The 19,127-nt window shown below is 36.8% G+C and overlaps 3 protein-coding genes across 3 annotated transcripts in view; all 3 read left to right on the forward strand.

The window, feature by feature from the left end:
* The window catches only part of LOC127831515 (uncharacterized), a 31,304-nt gene extending 21,437 nt beyond the window's left edge, over positions 1 to 9,867 (forward strand). Inside the window, exons 10-13 of the mRNA XM_052356499.1 lie at positions 2,169 to 2,210; positions 6,865 to 6,985; positions 9,559 to 9,641; positions 9,792 to 9,867. Coding sequence (XP_052212459.1) covers positions 2,169 to 2,210; positions 6,865 to 6,985; positions 9,559 to 9,641; positions 9,792 to 9,867 — 322 coding nt within the window. The remainder of the gene's footprint in view (positions 1 to 2,168; positions 2,211 to 6,864; positions 6,986 to 9,558; positions 9,642 to 9,791) is intronic.
* A 1,625-nt stretch (positions 9,868 to 11,492) lies between these two features.
* On the forward strand, positions 11,493 to 15,264 carry LOC127831644 (uncharacterized). The gene is made up of 4 exons (XM_052356652.1): positions 11,493 to 11,610; positions 11,934 to 12,003; positions 13,088 to 13,208; positions 15,129 to 15,264. The coding sequence occupies exons 1-4, from the start codon at positions 11,518 to 11,520 to the stop codon at positions 15,232 to 15,234; spliced, it is 390 nt and encodes a 129-aa protein (XP_052212612.1). The 5' UTR covers positions 11,493 to 11,517; the 3' UTR covers positions 15,235 to 15,264.
* The window catches only part of LOC127831516 (probable Bax inhibitor 1), a 10,581-nt gene continuing 6,717 nt past the window's right edge, over positions 15,264 to 19,127 (forward strand). The window contains exons 1-2 of the mRNA XM_052356500.1: positions 15,264 to 15,272; positions 16,915 to 17,002. Of these exons, the coding sequence (XP_052212460.1) occupies positions 15,264 to 15,272; positions 16,915 to 17,002 (97 nt within the window). The remainder of the gene's footprint in view (positions 15,273 to 16,914; positions 17,003 to 19,127) is intronic.

Raw genomic sequence — 19,127 nt, forward strand, 5'->3', positions numbered from 1 at the left:
CTCGATATTTGGCATGCATGCGTAACTTATAGAGCTGCACATTTTGAGTGGTGAAAGGTCAAGGCATCCTTCAAGATCAAAGGTCAAATTTTGCAATATTAAAGATAGCAACTCCATATTTGGCTTGCATGCATATCTCATGGAGCTGCACATTTTGAGTGCTGAAAGGTCAAGGTGATCCTTCCAGGTCAATGGTCAAATATATGGCTTCAAAGCGGCGCAGTAGGAGGCATTGTGTTTCACAAACACAGGTCTTGTTTTTTCTTATTTTTGACAGATCATCTTATAAATGACCACACCCCCACATTATACCCCCTCTCCATCCCCCCCCCCTCCCCCCCCCCACACACACAAAATAATTTTTTATTTTTAAACATTTAAAAAAAAAACAACACCTCGACCTTATTGAATATGAACAATTTCCCCATGATAGCTTACGTTATACTGTCAAGCAATCGAAAAGTCGAGCGCGCTGTCATCTGACAGCATTTGTTATTAATAATTTCAACTTTTTGATATTTGATAACTTTTTCAATTGTTGTTTTATTCTTTTAGAATTTACCGGATGTAACATTTAGAAGAAAAAATTAAAAACAATACATCTAATGGCATTGACCATACAATCTGTCAATGTCCAGCAGTATTTTCTACTGTCTATTCTCTTATTGTCATAATGGTTTCTGTTTGGTTTTCTGTTTATTGAATCATGCAGATGATGTATGCAGTGAGCAAAAGCTTCAGCCATAGTTTTATTTTGTCTGCTTTGTGTTGTATGTTAGTTAGTTCATACATTTTCTATAATTTTTTTTTGATACATGTATATTAAATGGCTTAAGTACTGTACTCCAATTTTATATTTCTTTTATACATTGTATAACTTTATCTATTCATAGATAATGTTAATTGTCAATGGACCCTATGCTTATACATACAATGCAGTATATTTGTAACACTATCTTGAATCGGGTCTGATTTGTGTTTACATAAACTTATATTCATCTTTTTACTATACTAAAGCTAATACGCCTGTTTGAGTTTTGAACTTCCTTTTAATGCCCCCTTTCGAAGAAAAGGGGACATATAGTGATCGGACTGTCCGTCCGTCTGTCCGTCTGTCTGCCCGTCTTTACGTCACAGTTTGCGTTTAGGTTTCGAAAAATTCTCATAACTTCTATGTCCCTTGAGATATAACCTTCATATTTGGTATGCATGTGTATATGGACAAGGCCTTTCCATACGCACAATTTTTTTACCCCTGTGAACTTGTCCTTGAACTAAGGGTCCGCGTTTAGGTTTCAAAATCTGCGTTTAGGTTTCTCAAAATGCTCATAACTTCTATGTCCCTTGATATATAACCTTCAGATTTGGTATGCATGTGTATATGGACAAGGCCTTTCCATATGCACAAATTTTTTTACCCCTGTGACCTTGACATTGAACTTAGGGTCCGCGTTTAGGTTTCAAAATCTGCGTTTAGGTTTTGAAAAATGCTCGTAACTTCTATGTCCCTTGAGATATAACCTTCATATTTGGTATGCATGTGTATATGGACAAGGCCTTTATAAACGCACAAAACTTTTTACCCCTCTTACCTTGACCTTGAAGTTAGGGTCCGCGTTTACATTTCGAAATCTGCGTTTAGGTTTTGAAAAATGCTCATAACTTCTATGTCCCTTGAGATATAACCTTCATATTTGGTATGCATATGTTTATGGACAAGGCCTTTCCATACGCACACAAATTTTGACCCCTGTGACCTTGACCTCGAACTTAGGGTCCGTGTTTAGGTTTGAAATCTGCGTTTAGGTTTCGAAAAAAGCTCATAACTTCTATCAAGCGTTTATAGGGGGCATAAGTCATCCTATGGTGACAGCTCTTGTTAGTCTTCTCTTTATCACTCTTTTATTTTGCCAAGCAAATGAAAGTTAATGTGATATAAAAATAATTACTTAACAAAAGTTGAAGGCAGGTGAATTGCCTTTATTCTGTTCTGAGGTTGTTTATTGGCAAACTTTAAATACATGTAAAACACAACATGCTCTTGAGTTTATGTGTAAGTTTGGGTTTCTACCAAATCAGATAATCATTCTATCATTAACCAGGCTGCTGTTATGTTATTTCTTGTTTTTCTATCATGTCCAATACATTCTTCTTCTCTGTATTTTTAGTTATAGACTTTTGCGCCGATGTGATAGCATACCACCCCAATGGTAAATTGCTTGTTGAGGGAACCGCCTTTAATTATTGCATATTGAATGGGAATGACAATATATGTATAGTGACCTAAATATGTGCACTGGGCTTGACTACAGTTGTGTCACTGATTTAATTATGTGCTGAAAATAATTGAGCCGCGTTCTGAGAAAACTGGTCTTAATTCATGTGCGTAAAGTGTCGTCCCTGATTAGCCTGTGTGGACTCTTTCCGCTTTTATGGTAATTTTAGTTTAAAAGAAGTCTTTTCTACTCGAAAATCCAGTTAAGGCGGAAAGTGTCGTCCCTGATATCTGGTTCGACACTTTACGCACATGCATTAAGCCCAATTTTCTGAGAACAAGACACAATTCAATGGGGATATGTCGTAAATGTTTACCCTTTTACGAGATGGTGGGTACAATTCAATATTTTCTGGTGATGCATGTAATGGCAGAAATTTTTAAGAAGGCCAGTTAATGATGATATTGATAATATTAAACATGAAAACCATTAATACCTGAAGTAAAATTATTAAACAACTATTTGTTTACTGAACATTAACGTTTTTTTATACAGTGATTATGGTTTCCACTATAAAATGTTTTGTTAATAATCAAGTCCTCAGTTTGCGTTGGTATTTTCCAAACAGCTTTATGTGAACAGCTTTTAATGAAGGTGATGGTTTGAAAAAATAAAACCTACAGTGATTTTATGTTTTAATTTAAGTGCATTTCAATATTTTACACAAATTATGCTATAGTCCATACTGGCGGTAGCTTGTTGCATGTATATTTTGTTAAATTTTTATACTCAGATAAAGGATAAAAAGCATGGCTATTCCATGCCGAAGTCTGTGGCATTGTTGTTTACTTACAAAATTAGTAAATTATTGCAGCCTTTCACATGTATTGTATGCATGGGTTAATGGTTTCAGTTTTATAACACACAGATAATAAGTAAAACGTATAAGCACTATAACTATTTTGTCCTATATAAAATAAAGTTAAACTGTGGTTTCTAATAATTTCTTGTTTAAGAGATATTCCCATCATTCTCAAAACCTGTTTTATGACTCCTTTTAAAAAAACAAATAATTGCATACCTTCTTATTAGATTATTTGTTTTAGCTCATCTGCTGTTGATATGCTTTTGTAATTGCCTTTTGTCTGTCATGTGGAGTTGGAGTACCGTAATAACTCTATGTTTTCGGACACTTAAAAAAAAATTTGTTTGTGTCCGAAAACTTAGATACAAAAAATATTCACAAAATACAGGTGTCCGAAAACTTAGAGTTGAAAATTGAAAGTGTCCAAAAATAGCGTCAATTGTATCAACGAATACTGGTAATAGCATGCGCTTGTAAAATACCATGCCGTATGGTATAAATTAGTTATATATGTTTGCAATGCATTTTAAATAATTTTAAATGCTTAATTTATTTGACAGAAAGTTACTACAAGGTTTGTACTATGACCAACGAGTTCAAAGATGAGCAAGTGATGTACCGATAATTGCTAGTATGAACCTGTTATTCAAGCGATAAAAAGCAATATATGAATTCTTTGTTTGTTCATTTCCGATACTTGTTGTCTAACATCTTCCATCACACTTTGAAGCGTTTAGTATTTGTCACAGTTATTTTACTGAGAAGTTGTAGTACTATTGCGGTTGATAATTGAACGAGTAATTGGCACTACCCCTGGTAATTGTCACAGCGCTTATGCTATCGGGCGAAACAATTGTTTAATACCGGTTTACAAGGTAATTTACACAATAACGCAAATGTAATGGTCCGTTTCCCTCAGGCATGCACCTGCCATGTTTTTATGATGTTAATCTGGTTGTAAAACCCCATGATAGAAGTGTCATTAGATATCGAAAACAGGACCGACATTTGGTAAAATAGCGCTGGTAAATATACTGTCCGAAAACCAGTAAAATGGTTTCCGGATGATAACTCAAGAACGCTTACGCCTAGGATCATTAAACTTCATAGGTACATTGATCATGACTCGCAGATGACCTCTTTTGATTTTCAGGTCACTAGGTCAAAAGTCAAGGTCACGGTGACTTGACACAGTAAAATGGTTTCTGGATGATAACTCAAGAAAGCTTACGCCTAGGATCATGAAACTTCATAGGTACATTGATCATGACTCGCAGATGACCTGTATTGATTTTCAGGTCACTAGGTCAAAGGTAAAGTCACGGTGACTCGACACAGTAAAATGGTTTCCGGATGATAACTCAAGGAAGCTTACACCTAGGATCATGAAACTTCATAGGTACATTGATCATGACTGGCAGATGACCCCTATTGATTTTCAGGTCACTAGGTCAAAGGTCAAGGTCACAGTGACAAAAAACGTATTTACACAATGGCTGCCACTACATGCATGTTTTACAAACAGCCCTTGTTTTAAATAGCTTGCCATGAATGACTACCATGATGAGACAGTGTGTGACAATTAATGTGTGCCTACTTAAAGTTACAGGTCTTACTTAGAGGTCAAAGGGTCAAACATGGCAATCAAACAGCTTGCCTTGCTTGTAGCTTTGTCATTCATATTGTAATTTTAAAGCGACTTATCACAGATCATCATTATAAGATACCATGTTTTGTGTTCATGCAATCAAAAGTCAAGGTCACACTAAGAGGTCAAACATTAAATTTGGCCAAAAACAGCTTGTCTGGACTCATTCATCATGCAATTTAAAAATAACAAGTTACACATTTTCACCAACATTAGAATATGTGTTGCGTGTAACACCTCTCTCCAAACCTGAAAGGTTATGGTTTCTCGTAAATGTCGGGGGTTTAATTAGGCCACGAAACATCTTGTTCAAACTGTAAATTCATCATGCAATATTAAAATGATATACCATGAGGAGAAGGTACATATATGTCACCCCCTGGGAAAAGGTCAAGGTCAAATTAACAACCAAAGGTCAAAATTGTGCTTTTTTCAACTTGTTTAATAATAATGTGGACGACTGTTATTTTGTAAACTGATGTTAATTTTTTTTTTATTGATAGAAACAGTCAAACATGTGTTGACTAATGATGACAGTATAGCTTATTGATTGATTTAGTTACATCCAATACTATGTACAAATTCAGCTGCTTATCAGAGACTTTCGTAATGTTTGTCACATACCTGACATTACAGCAGCATGTGCTATTAATATTGTAACACCATTTTGTCTGAATTGCATTTCATAAAATGTGGCATGAATTTGGTAGTCCTGTTATTCTCCCATGTGCTGCATTAATTAAACATTCCTAATTGGTCCAATTTATTTAATGATAAGTATTGTGAAGCATTTGTTCATCATATAATGAAACAAATCATTATTTGTTCAAGAGACTAGTTAACAGATTTATGTTGTTTTGAAAAATGTAATCTATATACTTAAAAAAGGACAATATTTTGAATCATCATAATTAAAACCAAAAATCATTTCATGCTAGACTATTTCCTTAATTTTGGTGAACATTGCCATAAGCTAAGAATTGTATGGTGAACAGATAGCTTTCAGTTTTGAAAAGTTCCATCTGCTAAACATCTCCACATCAAGATTAATTTAGCCGCGTTCTGGGACAACTGGGCTTTATACCAGTGCATTAAGTGTTGTCCCAGATTAGCCTGTGCTGGGCTTTATACCAGTGCATTAAGTGTTGTCCCAGATTAGCCTGTGCTGGGCTTTATACCAGTGCATTAAGTGTTGTCCCAGATTAGCCTGTGCTGGGCTTTATACCAGTGCATTAAGTGTTGTCCCATATTAGCCTGTGCTGGGCTTTATACCAGTGCATTAAGTGTTGTCCCAGATTAGCCTGTGCTGGGCTTTATACCAGTGCATTAAGTGTTGTCCCATATTAGCCTGTGCTGAGCTTTATACCAGTGCATTTAGTGTTGTCCCAGATTAGCCTGTGCTGGGCTTTATACCAGTGCATTAAGTGTTGTCCCATATTAGCCTGTGCTGGGCTTTATACCAGTGCATTTAGTGTTGTCCCATATTAGCCTGTGCTGGGCTTTATACCAGTGCATTAAGTGTTGTCCCATATTAGCCTGTGCTGGGCTTTATACCAGTGCATTTAGTGTTGTCCCATATTAGCCTGTGCTGGGCTTTATACCAGTGCATTTAGTGTTGTCCCATATTAGCCTGTGCTGGGCTTTATACCAGTGCATTAAGTGTTGTCCCATATTAGCCTGTGCTGGGCTTTATACCAGTGCATTTAGTGTTGTCCCATATTAGCCTGTGCTGGGCTTTATACCAGTGCATTTAGTGTTGTCCCATATTAGCCTGTGCTGGGCTTTATACCAGTGCATTAAGTGTTGTCCCATATTAGCCTGTGCTGGGCTTTATACCAGTGCATTAAGTGTTGTCCCATATTAGCCTGTGCTGGGCTTTATACCAGTGCATTTAGTGTTGTCCCATATTAGCCTGTGCAGTCCATTTTTATGGAACTCTGCGATTAAAGAAAGTATCTTCTTAATAAAAATATTGTGAAGGTGGAAAGTGTTGTCCCTGACTAGCCTGTGCAACTGCACTGCCTTATCTGGAATAAAACTTAATGACATGCATTAGCCCACTTGTCCCAGAATGCTGCTAAACTATTATAAATCTCTCAACAATCCTCATGTTCTGGACTCCCCGAATGTTGCAGTGAGATGTTGGACCTGGTAAAGGGTCGGCTGATTCTCACCGATCTTGTTGAGAGGAATGGAGTCCCCATATTCACTGACGTTCGAAAGGCCCTGGCATGTACTAAGACAATTGTTAAACAGGTAGGCATGTACCAAGACAATTGGTAAACAGGTAGGCATATATCAAAACATTTGTTTAATATGAAGACATGTACCAAGACAATTGGTAAACAAGTAGACATGTACCAAGACAATTGTTAAACAGGTAAACATGTACCAAGACAATTGTTTAACATGTAGGCATGTACCAAGACAATTGTTTAACCGGTAGGCATGTACGAAGACAATTGTTAAACAGGTAGGCATGTACCAAGACAATTCTTAAACAGGTAGGCATGTACCAAGACAATTGTTACACAGGTAGGCATGTACCAAGACAATTGTTAAACAGGAAGGCATAAACCAAGTCAATTGTTACACAGGTGGGCATGTACCAAGACAATTGTTACACAGGTAAGCATGTACCAAGACAATTGTTAAACAGGTAGGCATGTACCAAGTCAATTGTTACACAGGTAGACATGTACCAAGACAATTGTTAAACAGGTAGGCATGTACCAAGACAATTGTTAAACAGGTAGGCATGTACCAAGACAATTGTTAAACAGGTAGGCATGTACTAAGACAATTGTTACACAGGTAGACATGTACCAAGACAATTGTTAAACAGGTAGGCATGTACCAAGACAATTGTTAAACAGGTAGGCATGTACCAAGACAATTGTTAAACAGGTAGGCATGTACCAAGACAATTGTTACTTAGATAACTTTCAACTTTTTTGGATTGATGATCAAAATGTTTTGACATTAAACAGCTTTAAATGAGCTGCAGTTGTGTGGTTACAACATTTGTCTGGCATCCTCATTAAAACAATTTTCATTTATTTTTTCCCCTTACTAGTACGGTAAGCCTTATTACTTAGAAATAGAGTACCGTACTAAAACATTGTCATATTCAATATTCATTGATAATGGGAGTTATATAGGAGTCACTTTGTCAGTCTGTCGGTCTGTCTGTCGGTCTGTCTGTCCCGAAATCTTATCCGGGCAATAACTATGTTGTTCATTGTGAGATTTTAAAATCATTAAGCACAATTTCACCATTATTGGACATTGTGTCATGCGAAAGAATTACATTGATATCTCAAAGGTCAAGGTCACACATTGAGTTCAAAGGTCAAATATGGCCATAAATGAGCTTGTCCGGGCCATTACCATGTTGTTAATTGTGAGATTTTCAAATCATTTGGAACATTTGTTCATCATCATTAGATGGTGTGTCGCGCGAAAGAATTATGTTGATGTCAAGGAAGCTGAAATCTGGATAAAGCAGTCACAATGTTAGAGAGTATGTTCTTGTGTGTGTGTCAATATTCAGAAACATGTGCGTCGAACATTGTCATGCTTCAAATATCTTACCACAACTTTTGACCATAACAAACTGAGGTTTCACATGTAGCACCCTTCTCCCTTCTAAAAGGTCAAAGTCAACATGTGGTGGAGATGGTATGTTGCATGTAACACCGTCTACCTACTTCAAAGGCGAGGGTTTGTCCATTCATCATGCAATTTAAAATGCTTATGATTTCCACCATAAGCAGATGGTGTATCATGTGGGTCAACCATCTACCTACCTTTAAGGTGACTCCTAGAGGTCAAAGTATTTTTTTTTTGAAAAATAGCTGGTACAGACATTAATTTCATCATTTATCATTCAATTGTTTTATAACTTTCCTATAATGTCCACCACGAGAAGAGGGTGTGTAGTGTGCCTCTCTACCTCAAAGATAAAGGTTAAACTTAATTGTTAAACCAAACAAATCAGGCCATTAAACAGCTTGTCTGCACTGTTTCTTCTTCATTCATCACCCTCACCTTGTGTAGACTAAAGTTTTGTGTAATCACTGTCTTCCAATCACAGAGAGGAAGATTACACCTCAAGATCAAAGCTTTAATTTGGCTGTAAAATAAATTTTCTGTACTGTTATTTCATGATGATATTCCCGCTAACAAAGTCTGTCAGAGTACACTTGAATCACTGTTTTCAGTTGGCTTCTAATATATTGCAGGGTAGCCATGTCAACTGTTTTCAGTTGGCTTTTAATATATTGCAGGATTGCCATGTCAACTGTTTTCAGTTGGCTTCTAATATATTGCAGGATTGCCATGTCAACTGTTTTCAGTTGGCTTCTAATATATTGAAGGGTTGCCATGTCAGCTGTTTTCATTTGGCTTCTAATATATTGCAGTGTTGCCATGTCAGCTGTTTTCAGTTGGCTTCTAATATATTGCAGGGTTGCCATGTCAACTGTTTTCAGTTGGCTTCTAATATATTGCAGGATTGCCATGTCAACTGTTTTCAGTTGGCTTCTAATATATTGCAGGGTTGCCATGTCAACTGTTTTCAGTTGGCTTCTAATATATTGCAGGGTTGCCATGTCAACTGTTTTCAGTTGGCTTCTAATATATTGCAGGATTGCCATGTCAGCTGTTTTCAGTTGGCTTCTAATATATTGCAGGGTTGCCATGTCAACTGTTTTCAGTTGGCTTCTAATATATTGCAGGGTTGCCATGTCAACTGTTTTCAGTTGGCTTTTAATATATTGCAGGGTTGCCATGTCAACTGTTTTCAGTTGGCTTCTAATATATTGCAGGGTTGCCATGTTAGTGAGCTGACCCTGAAGGACGGGGCACACCCGGTCAAGCATGGGCATCTCAAGCTGGGAAGGGCACTCTTGTATGTAGTAAAATGTACTCAGAATGAATTATTTTTAAAAAAATCACTAGAATCTGCCATGCCTTTTTCGGTATTGTTAATATGTGTTTACTTTTTTAATATAATATTGTTATAGTAAATACTTAGCATGGTATTATTGATGTTATACAGGGAACTTCGAGAGGCGTTCAACTCTGTGGACAGTGAAGACCTGGGATGGCTGTCATCTGAAGACGTAAGGCATTAAATAGAGGATATTTGTTGGATTAGGTGGAATACAATTTACCGGTAAATTCACGGTTGATCATAGAAAATAATATTGTAACGAGTGGCACAGCCACTGGTAAAAATGTATGTTTTCTATTATCACAAGTGAATTAAAATTGATATTCCGCATAATCCAACAAATATTCTTTTTATTTTATGCTTTTTTATGCCCCCCTTCGAAGAAGAGGGGGTATATTGCTTTGCACATGTCGGTCGGTCTGTCTGTCGGTCGGTCCGTCCACCAGGTGGTTTCCGGATGATAACTCAAGAACGCTTGGGCCTAGGATCATGAAACTTTATAGGTACATTGATCATGACTCGCAGATGACCCCTATTGATTATGAGGTCACTAGGTCAAAGGTCGAGGTCACGGTGACCCAAAATATTAAAATGGTTTCCGGATAATAACTCAAGAATGCTTAGGCGTAGGATCATGACACTTCATAGGTAGATTGATCATGACTTGCAGATGACCCCTATTGATTTTCAGGTCCCTAGGTCAAAGGTCAAGGTCACGGTGACCCGAAATAGTAAAATGGTTTCCGGATGATAACTCAAGAACACATACGCCTAGGATCATGAAACTTCATAGGTAGATAGATCATGACTCGCAGATGACCCCTATTGATTTTGAGGTTTGTAGGTCAAAGGTCAAGGTCACGTTGACCCGAAGGAGTAAAATGGTTTCCGGATGATAACTCAAGAACTGATATGCCTAGGATCATGAAACTTCATGGGTAGATTGATCATGACTCGCAAATGACCCCTATTGATTTTGAGGTCACTAGGTCAAAGGTCAAGGTCACGGTGACCCGAAATAGTTAAATGGTTTCCGGATGATAACTCAAGAACGCTTACACCTAGGATCATGAAACTTCATAGGTACATTGATCATGACTCGCAGATGACCCATATTGATTTTCAGGTCACTAGGTCAAAGGTCAAGGTCACGGTGACCCGAAACAGTAAAATTGTTTCCGGATGATATCTCAAGAACGCTTTTGCCTAGGATCATGACACTTCATAGGTACATTGATCATGACTTGCAGATGACCCCTATTGATTTTCAGGTCACAAGGTCAAAGGTCACAGTGACAAAAAATGTATTCACACAATGGCTGCCACTACAATGGACAGCCCATATGGGGGGCATGCATGTTTTACAGCCCTTGTTTACAGTTTATTTAGATTGTAAAGAGTTTAGCTGGAGAGTTTCACTGAAATAATGATAGTCATTTTGTCAAAATAGAAATAATTTCACAGTTAAACACTGAACATTATGAATAATAATAACTGACAACTGCCCTACAGAAATAATAGGTAGGGGGAAATGGTTTAATTACCAATCACCACATTATCTTGCTGGTCGGTGATCAAATCCGCTATCCTTGGATTTGTAGCCCAGCACTCTACCAACTGAGCTTGCTCCCTCGTTTTTTTTAAAATGATTATTGAAATAAGGTTATTGACGATACTTACAAATACCATGACTATTGAGTTTGTATGTTTGAAAATCTTGCAAAAAGTTTACCTTAATATAACTGTCCTTGTTTTTTAAGGAAAATAATTGACTGGATTTTGTTTTCCAACGCCAGGTGTGTTTGCGTACAAGACCTGTACCGGTGAGGAAATGGATTCAAAATGGCTGAAAACACACAGAAAAAATCAGGATGACTTTGATTATGAAGAATTTTGTTCAATAGTAACTGAATATAGGGCAGAGGTGAGTTTGTTTGTGTTCTGACATTACTATTTTATTCATAAATACTGCAGATATTATCAACACTTTGTGATCACTCAGATATAATTTTTTAAACTTGTTTCAGCTTTCACCATATTATGAGCAAGCGCCTTTATTTTAGCAATGTTGCTTATATATTTATAAAAATGACTTATTTTAATTTGTATTTTTGATGTCATTGCCTTTAAAAAAAAATAATTCATTTTTATATATGTATGTTTAGCCCAACTTTTGTAGCTTTAAATATTAATGCCAGAGTGAAATGATCATCATTTCTATTCATAAGTTTTTTGTGTTTTTTTCAGATGAGTTCACCTACCATATTGCAGAGGATTTTGACTGTGATCCTACATCCTATACAATGGATAACATCTAGTAAGTGCACAACACATAAGTAAATATGTCAGAAAATGTAGCTAATGTATAATTGTAAAAACATTTAAACTTGATTTGTATTTAGCAATATTAGACATTTTCTGTAACTGACCAATAAATTAAAAAATTAGAACATTTATTAGAACATTATTAAGGACTGTGAATTAACATAATACTTTTCCAATGTATCAAGTGTGTGGTTTCGTATATTTTGTCAATTTAAAAAGATTTTACCCAAACTTTTGCATTTAATAAAAAAGAATAGCATTAAGCAGTCCTGCCTTTCCATATATTTCCATTGTTTATTAAATTGCTTTGCAAAAATAATTTCGTTCTTGTTAAACCATGATGATTTTTAAAATGCCTCACTGGCCAGTTGCCTGTGATTTTATTACATTTCATTACATCAAATACATATTGAATTGACACTAGTTTGATTGTTCTTGAAATATGCATAAGTGGAATGGCTTAGTTGTTATGTCACATAAGAGTGACACATTCTTTTTGTAACGACTGACTTATGCAAAAAAAATATTTACACTCGCACACTTACATTTTCTAAATTTTTTATACCTTGTTTATTGTGGTCGGGTAGATCATCTTATAACAGTCGTAGGTGTTAAGTATTTTCCATATGCTCTTAAATGACAACATTATATGCCCAAAAAAACTGATCAGCTACTACTGTAATACGAGATTCCAATGTTTTCACTAAATTATGAAGCCTGTATATTGTTCAAATTTTGAACAGGTATATAATTAAAACACATATAGGAGGAAACAATGGGTGTCTTGTAACATTGTGCTTTACATGCATACCTTCCTTTAACCCTTTGCATGCTGGGAAATTTGTCGTCTGCTAAAATGTTGTCTGCTGAATTTCTAAAATTAACATTTTCTTCGATTTTTTTCAAAGAATACTATCAGAATAGCAAACAGTTTGGATTCTGATGAGACGCCACATTCTGTGGCGTCTATCTGGATCAAAATTGTTTGCAAAGGCCTTCAAAATTCGGTTCCAGCACTGAAAGAGTTACAAGTACTCAATTACACTAACATAGTATTCTCTCTATAATATTCAAAGAGTTCAGTGAGCCGTTTGCTACTGAGGAGTATACATTTGATGATGAATATCATGATGTCTACCTTGGGGGAAGTGATGGGGACTTGCTGTGGAGAGCAGAGGTCGCTGTACCATTATTCAGGTAGATCATATTGTACTGAACGTTAGTTTAAATATATTTATTGTACCTCGATTGCATCAAAAGCCTATAGCTTATTGAAACGCTCTCGAGTCTGTTTACTTGGTAGAATAAGTATGGTGTCTATTGGGGAGATTTAAAGAACGTTCCCACTCTGGGGATCAAACCGGTGACCTGGGTAACTGTCCAACACCATGTCAACTATGTCATGGCAAACTTATTGCTTTAATTTAATTTTACTGGAAATGCTTTTATTGACAATTCATTTAGCCGCACAGTAGGGCATATGTCTTGTGAAAATATTAGTTTATTTTGAATGGTTTTGGAGATTGATGTATTGTAGCTGGTTACATAAATATGCCTTTGAAAAGCCTGAGCCTTACTGTGCAATCACCAAATTCCTCACATAGTTATAGGTACGGTTGCAATCACCAGATTCCCCGCATAGTTTATAGGGCTAACTGTGCGATCACCAGATTCCCCACATAGTTACAGATGTGTTTTTTATGCCCCCCTTCGAAGAAGAGGGGGTATATTGCTTTGCTCATGTCGGTCGGTCTGACGGTCAGTCGGTCGGTCCACCAGGTGGTTTCCGGATGATAACTCAAGAACGCTTGGGCCTAGGATCATAAAACTTCATAGGAACATGATCATGACTCGCAGATGACCCCTATTGATTTTGAGGTCACTAGGTCAAAGGTCAAGGTCACAGTGATCCGAAATAGTAAAATGTTCCGGATGATAACTCAAGAACGCTTATGCCTAGAATCATGAAACTTCATAGGTAGATTGATAATGACTGGCAGATGACCCCTATTGATTTTCAGGTCACTACGTCAAAGGTCAAGGTCACGGTGAACCCGAAATAGTAAATGGTTTCCGGATGATTACTCAAGAACGCTTATGCCTTAGAATCATGAAACTTCATAGGTAGATTGGTAATGACTGGCAGATGACCCCTATTGATTTTCAGGTCACTAGGTCAAAGGTCAAGGTCACAGTGAATCTGAAATAGTAAAATGGTTTCCGGATGATACTCAAGGAACGCTTATGCTAGGATCATGAAACTTGGTAGGTAGATTGATAATGACTCGCAGATAACCACTACGGATTTTCAGGTCACTAGGTCAAAGGTCAAGGTCACGGTGACCTGAAATAGTAAAATGGTTTCCGGATGATAACTCAAGAACGCTTATGCCTAGGATCATGAAACTTGATAGGTAGATTAATAATGACTCGCAGATGACCCCTATTGATTTTCAGGTCACTAGGTCAAGGTCACGGTGACCCGAAATAGTAAATGGTTTCCCAGATGATAAACTCAATAACGCTTATGCCTAGGATCATGAAACGTCATAGGTACATTGATCATGACTCGCAGATGACCCCTATTGATTTTGAGGTCACTAGGTCAAAGGTCAAGGTCATGGTGACCCGAAATAGTAAAATGGTTTCCGGATGATAACTCAATAACGCTTATGCCTAGGATCATGAAACTTCATAGGTACATAAATCATGACTCGCAGATGACCCCTAATGATTTTGAGGTCACTAGGTCAAAGGTCAAGGTCACGGTGACCCGAAATAGTAACATGGTTTCCGGATGATACTGAAGAATGCTTATGCCTATGATCATGAAACTTGATAGGTAGATTGATCAGGACTTGCAGACGACCCCTATTGATTTTCAGGTCACTAGGTCAAAGGTCAAGGTCACAGTGACAAAAAACATATTCACACAATGGCTGTCACTACAACGTAGAGCCCATATGGGGGGCATGCATGTTTTACAAACAGCCCTTGTTAAATTATGAAGTAAGAATCAAATTATTTTGAAGATGTTTTTTTTTTAACTTGATGTGGTTTTGAATAGCCTTTAAAAATGCCGTCTTCATTATTTGTGATTTGGCTCGTTTATTGCAGGAAATTTGGCCTATCTTTGTGGACCCATCATCACATGACTGGGACCAGAAGCTCATACCCATCCATGTGTCATTGCGGGAAAAGTGTCGTCTGCTGTTCTATGTGATCAGTACTGACAAGAGATCCCTCGGCTCGATGTGTGAGGTAGGGGGGGGGGATTAAATAGCATTTTAATGGATATCAACATTTAATTGAATAAAACAAATTTTTAAGTATCATCATTTATTAAATACCTTTATTTATGCAACACACTAAATGCTTTGATTTGAATTCTAAATATTATATTTATTTCATAAATACCTTAGTCGTCTGGGCACAATTACCGAATCCCATCTACAGATATAAGCTTAAAGCATAACATTGTAGTTATTTTATTTATTGAAATGATAGTTTGTTTTACGGGAATAATCAAATCACTGTAACTCAAATTAGATATGTTAATCATACACACCTTGTTTGATTCTTCAAATGTTGTTGTGATGCAAAATACCAAATTGAAATTTATTTTAAAAATATGGAGTAGTGTATTTATTGTGACTTCTTACACAATTGTATATGGTATAAATGTGCTCTCTGTTGTGTGGATATGTGTCTCAGATATTTACAATCCAGACAAATTAATAATATTCTAACACGGCACGCGACTTGCTCTCTATAGACAAAGAAGGAATCAAGTGTGGGTTATTCGGCAATAAATTATGGGGCGGAGCTTAATGTTTCGAAATAGTTCCGAATAAATCAAGAAAATATTGCAGTATATAGGCTGCATAAGGCCCAGTTTTTGCATGATGCAGATCATTTTATTGGTTCAAGTCAGTAATATGTCATCTCTATCACTGTTGATGCATGCTTTCCTACAGGCAGGGTACTATATTTGGCAAAGGTGCAGAATGGTTCTGTGTGTGCAGAAACTGGAGACAACGCTGTTATAGCGATGAACAGTAATACTTATGGCTAGAAAGACTTCTAACAATAATTTCAGAAGATCTTTTGCTTTCCTTTCGGTTGTTAATTTTCTGCATAAATTCTGGTAATAGATTAAATATGTCTGTTTTAATCAGAATTAATTTATACTCCTACTTGTTTTGTGTCTAATGTTCAGTTGTATTAGTGTAGTCTGAGTAACTTTTTCGTTGTTCAAAACATTAGATTCAAATTCATGGTACTTTCCACCACCATTTATTTTATAATGCCATGGACACGAAACTAGTGTTGCATTATAAATGAATGGTTCATGACTGTTTATACTGAAAATTTAATCACCCTTCAAAATGGAGGGTTAGGTTTTGATGTTGTTGTCAATCTGTCACAAAAGTCTGAACCAAACTTTTCAGGGCTATATCTGAGAAACTAAGTATGATAACAACTTTAAATTTCATGGGTGTATAGATATTAATGAGGAGAAGTGCCATGCAACACAACCATAACCTTATACTTTGTTAAGTATGTGTTATTGCCCTTTATTGTTTTTGTATGATGTAACTTTTCAGGGCCATATCTCAGAAAAATAGCAAGATTTCAACATGAAACTTCGTGGGTGTATCATTATGGAGAATTTAAATGCAGAAAAATAATTACCATACACCTTGCTATTTTACAGGAATTGCCCTGTTCATCAAAATGCCCCCATTTACAAACAAAATTTATTTGGCGAGGGATATCAATTCAACAATTTCTCTTCTTTTTGTTTAAGATGTCTATGCAATAATGTCATGCCTGCAGTAATTAAAAACTTTTTTATGAATTGTCTACTGTTTGCGCTTAGCTTTCACCCTGCGCTATCAAGGACTATAATCGAGGTCGTCAATACCTCTGTGACCTGGCCAGTCGGGAAGGCATACCACTCTTTGACGACATCCAGGAAGCAGCCAACTGTGTGGTTAACATTCTATGTGATGTGCAATCAGCTACCGTTCATGCCCATGGCATTCCAAGGCATGGGTCACAGGCGTGGCTTCACTCAGGACCTTTACATCCACATGTTTCCCACCAGAGCTCTATGACTTAGCGGGGGTCTAGGTTTCCCAGGACACAAAGGGACTTGGCTCACAAGTGAGGCTTTACTCAGGTACCTTCACATCCGTTGTTTGTGTCCAGAGTTCTCAGACTGCAGGGGTGTATGTCTCTGTTGGCATCACAATGAATGATAAACCAGCCCACATTCAGAATATTTTAACTGGAAAGTCTACTTAGTGGGTATAGATAAGTCTCTCATGGCTCACCGCTGGCATGGCTTACAGGCTAGGCTTCACTCAGGACCCTTACAGCCACAGTGTTTGTGTCCAGAGTTCGCAGACTTATGGGGTGTATGTCTGTCTATGCATACCCCTGTATTACTCACTGGCAAGTCTTCACTCAGGGCACTTACACCCATATGTCTCCAAGCAGACTTGGATGTAGATTTCCATTGGCATCCAGTGACACAGCTCACAGGGAGGCTTCACTAAGTATCCTTGCTTGTACAGGCCTCTAGCGGCCTCTTATGGCAAGGCCAACAAGGAATGCTTCAATTAGGATCCTTACTCTCACACAGCAGTCGTCTTCCACCAGAGCTCTCTAACTAATTGGGTGAAGTCGAAGTAGGTTGGCATATAGCAGTTTAACTGTCAGTCTGTTTGTCTGTCCGAAAACTTTAACATTGGCCATAACTTTTGCAATATTGAAGATAGCAACTTGATACTTGGCATGCATGTGTATCTCATGAAGCTGCACATTTTGAGTGGTGAATGGTCAAGGAAATTTTATTTCAAAGCGGCGCAATAGGGGGCATTGTGTTTCTGACGAAAGGTCAAGGTCATCCTTCAAAATAAAAAGTTAAAAAATACAATCCAAGGGAAGTTATAAGCTTTAAAAGGAAGGTAATTTCTAAACCTGCCAAATGATATATTGAAATTTTATTTCAAAGCGGGGCAATATGGGGCATTGTGTATTTGACAAACACATCTCTTGCTTTTATAATCTTTTTAAACATTATTGAACACAAAATAGCTTGTCAACATTGACTTTAATTCAAATAGCATAAATGATACGCTAGCATGTGTCCTGTATTTGCATTGGTTTTCCTTGTGACCATTTTGCTAAAGTTTAACAAGGCAACAATAATTTACTTAGATAGGCACGCTTCAGGTGTTTTTAAACAACTCAAGCAAGAACATATATTTATTTTAATAGTATTTTAATGTATTCATGCATAACGGTCATTTCCCAGTAAATATTGGCAATACAAGCAATAGCAATTTGTGTTAATTGTGGGCATTCTTATATGTTTACTTCCAGCATTAATTCTTTGATAAGGCTAACCTTCCTGACCAATTATGGTCTTGTTATGAAGTGGTTTTACTACAAAGGTACTGGCTAGGCATTAATGGAGCAATTGTATACATACATGCTCAATTACAGAACATAATAGCCAGTTTCTAAATATATCTGTGTCTTTTGTAATAGCTTTGACAAAAATACTTCCAATCCATGTAAACATATTTATCAGACAGCATTATTTATATGTGTGTGTATATTAGTTTTGGATGTCTACATTTAACCATGTTTGATCCTCAATTTGTCTTTTTAAGTTTTGTTTCTTATTTTAATGTAGTGGAAACCACCACTTTATAACTTATTAGTTTTTATATTTATCTGTTTAATGAATGTTGTATTTTTAACTCACCTGAGCACAACGTGCTCATGGTGAGCTATTGTGATCGCCTTTTGTCTGTCATGCGTCGTCAACATTACCTTGTTAACACTCTAGAGGCCACATTATTGTCCAATCTTCATGAAACTTACTCAGAACATGTGTCCCAATAATATCTTGGACGAGTTCGCAAAATGGTTCGGTTGATTGAAAAACATGGCCGCCAGGGGCGTGACAGTTTGCTATAGTAAAAACCTTGTTAACACTCTAAAAGTCACATTTATTGTCCAATCTTCATAATCTTTGTCAGAACATGTGTCCCAATAATAATTTGGACGAGTACGAAAATGGTTCCTGTTGGTTAAAAA

This window comes from Dreissena polymorpha, chromosome 5, assembly GCF_020536995.1.
Source record: "Dreissena polymorpha isolate Duluth1 chromosome 5, UMN_Dpol_1.0, whole genome shotgun sequence".
NCBI classification, from domain to species: domain Eukaryota; kingdom Metazoa; phylum Mollusca; class Bivalvia; order Myida; family Dreissenidae; genus Dreissena; species Dreissena polymorpha.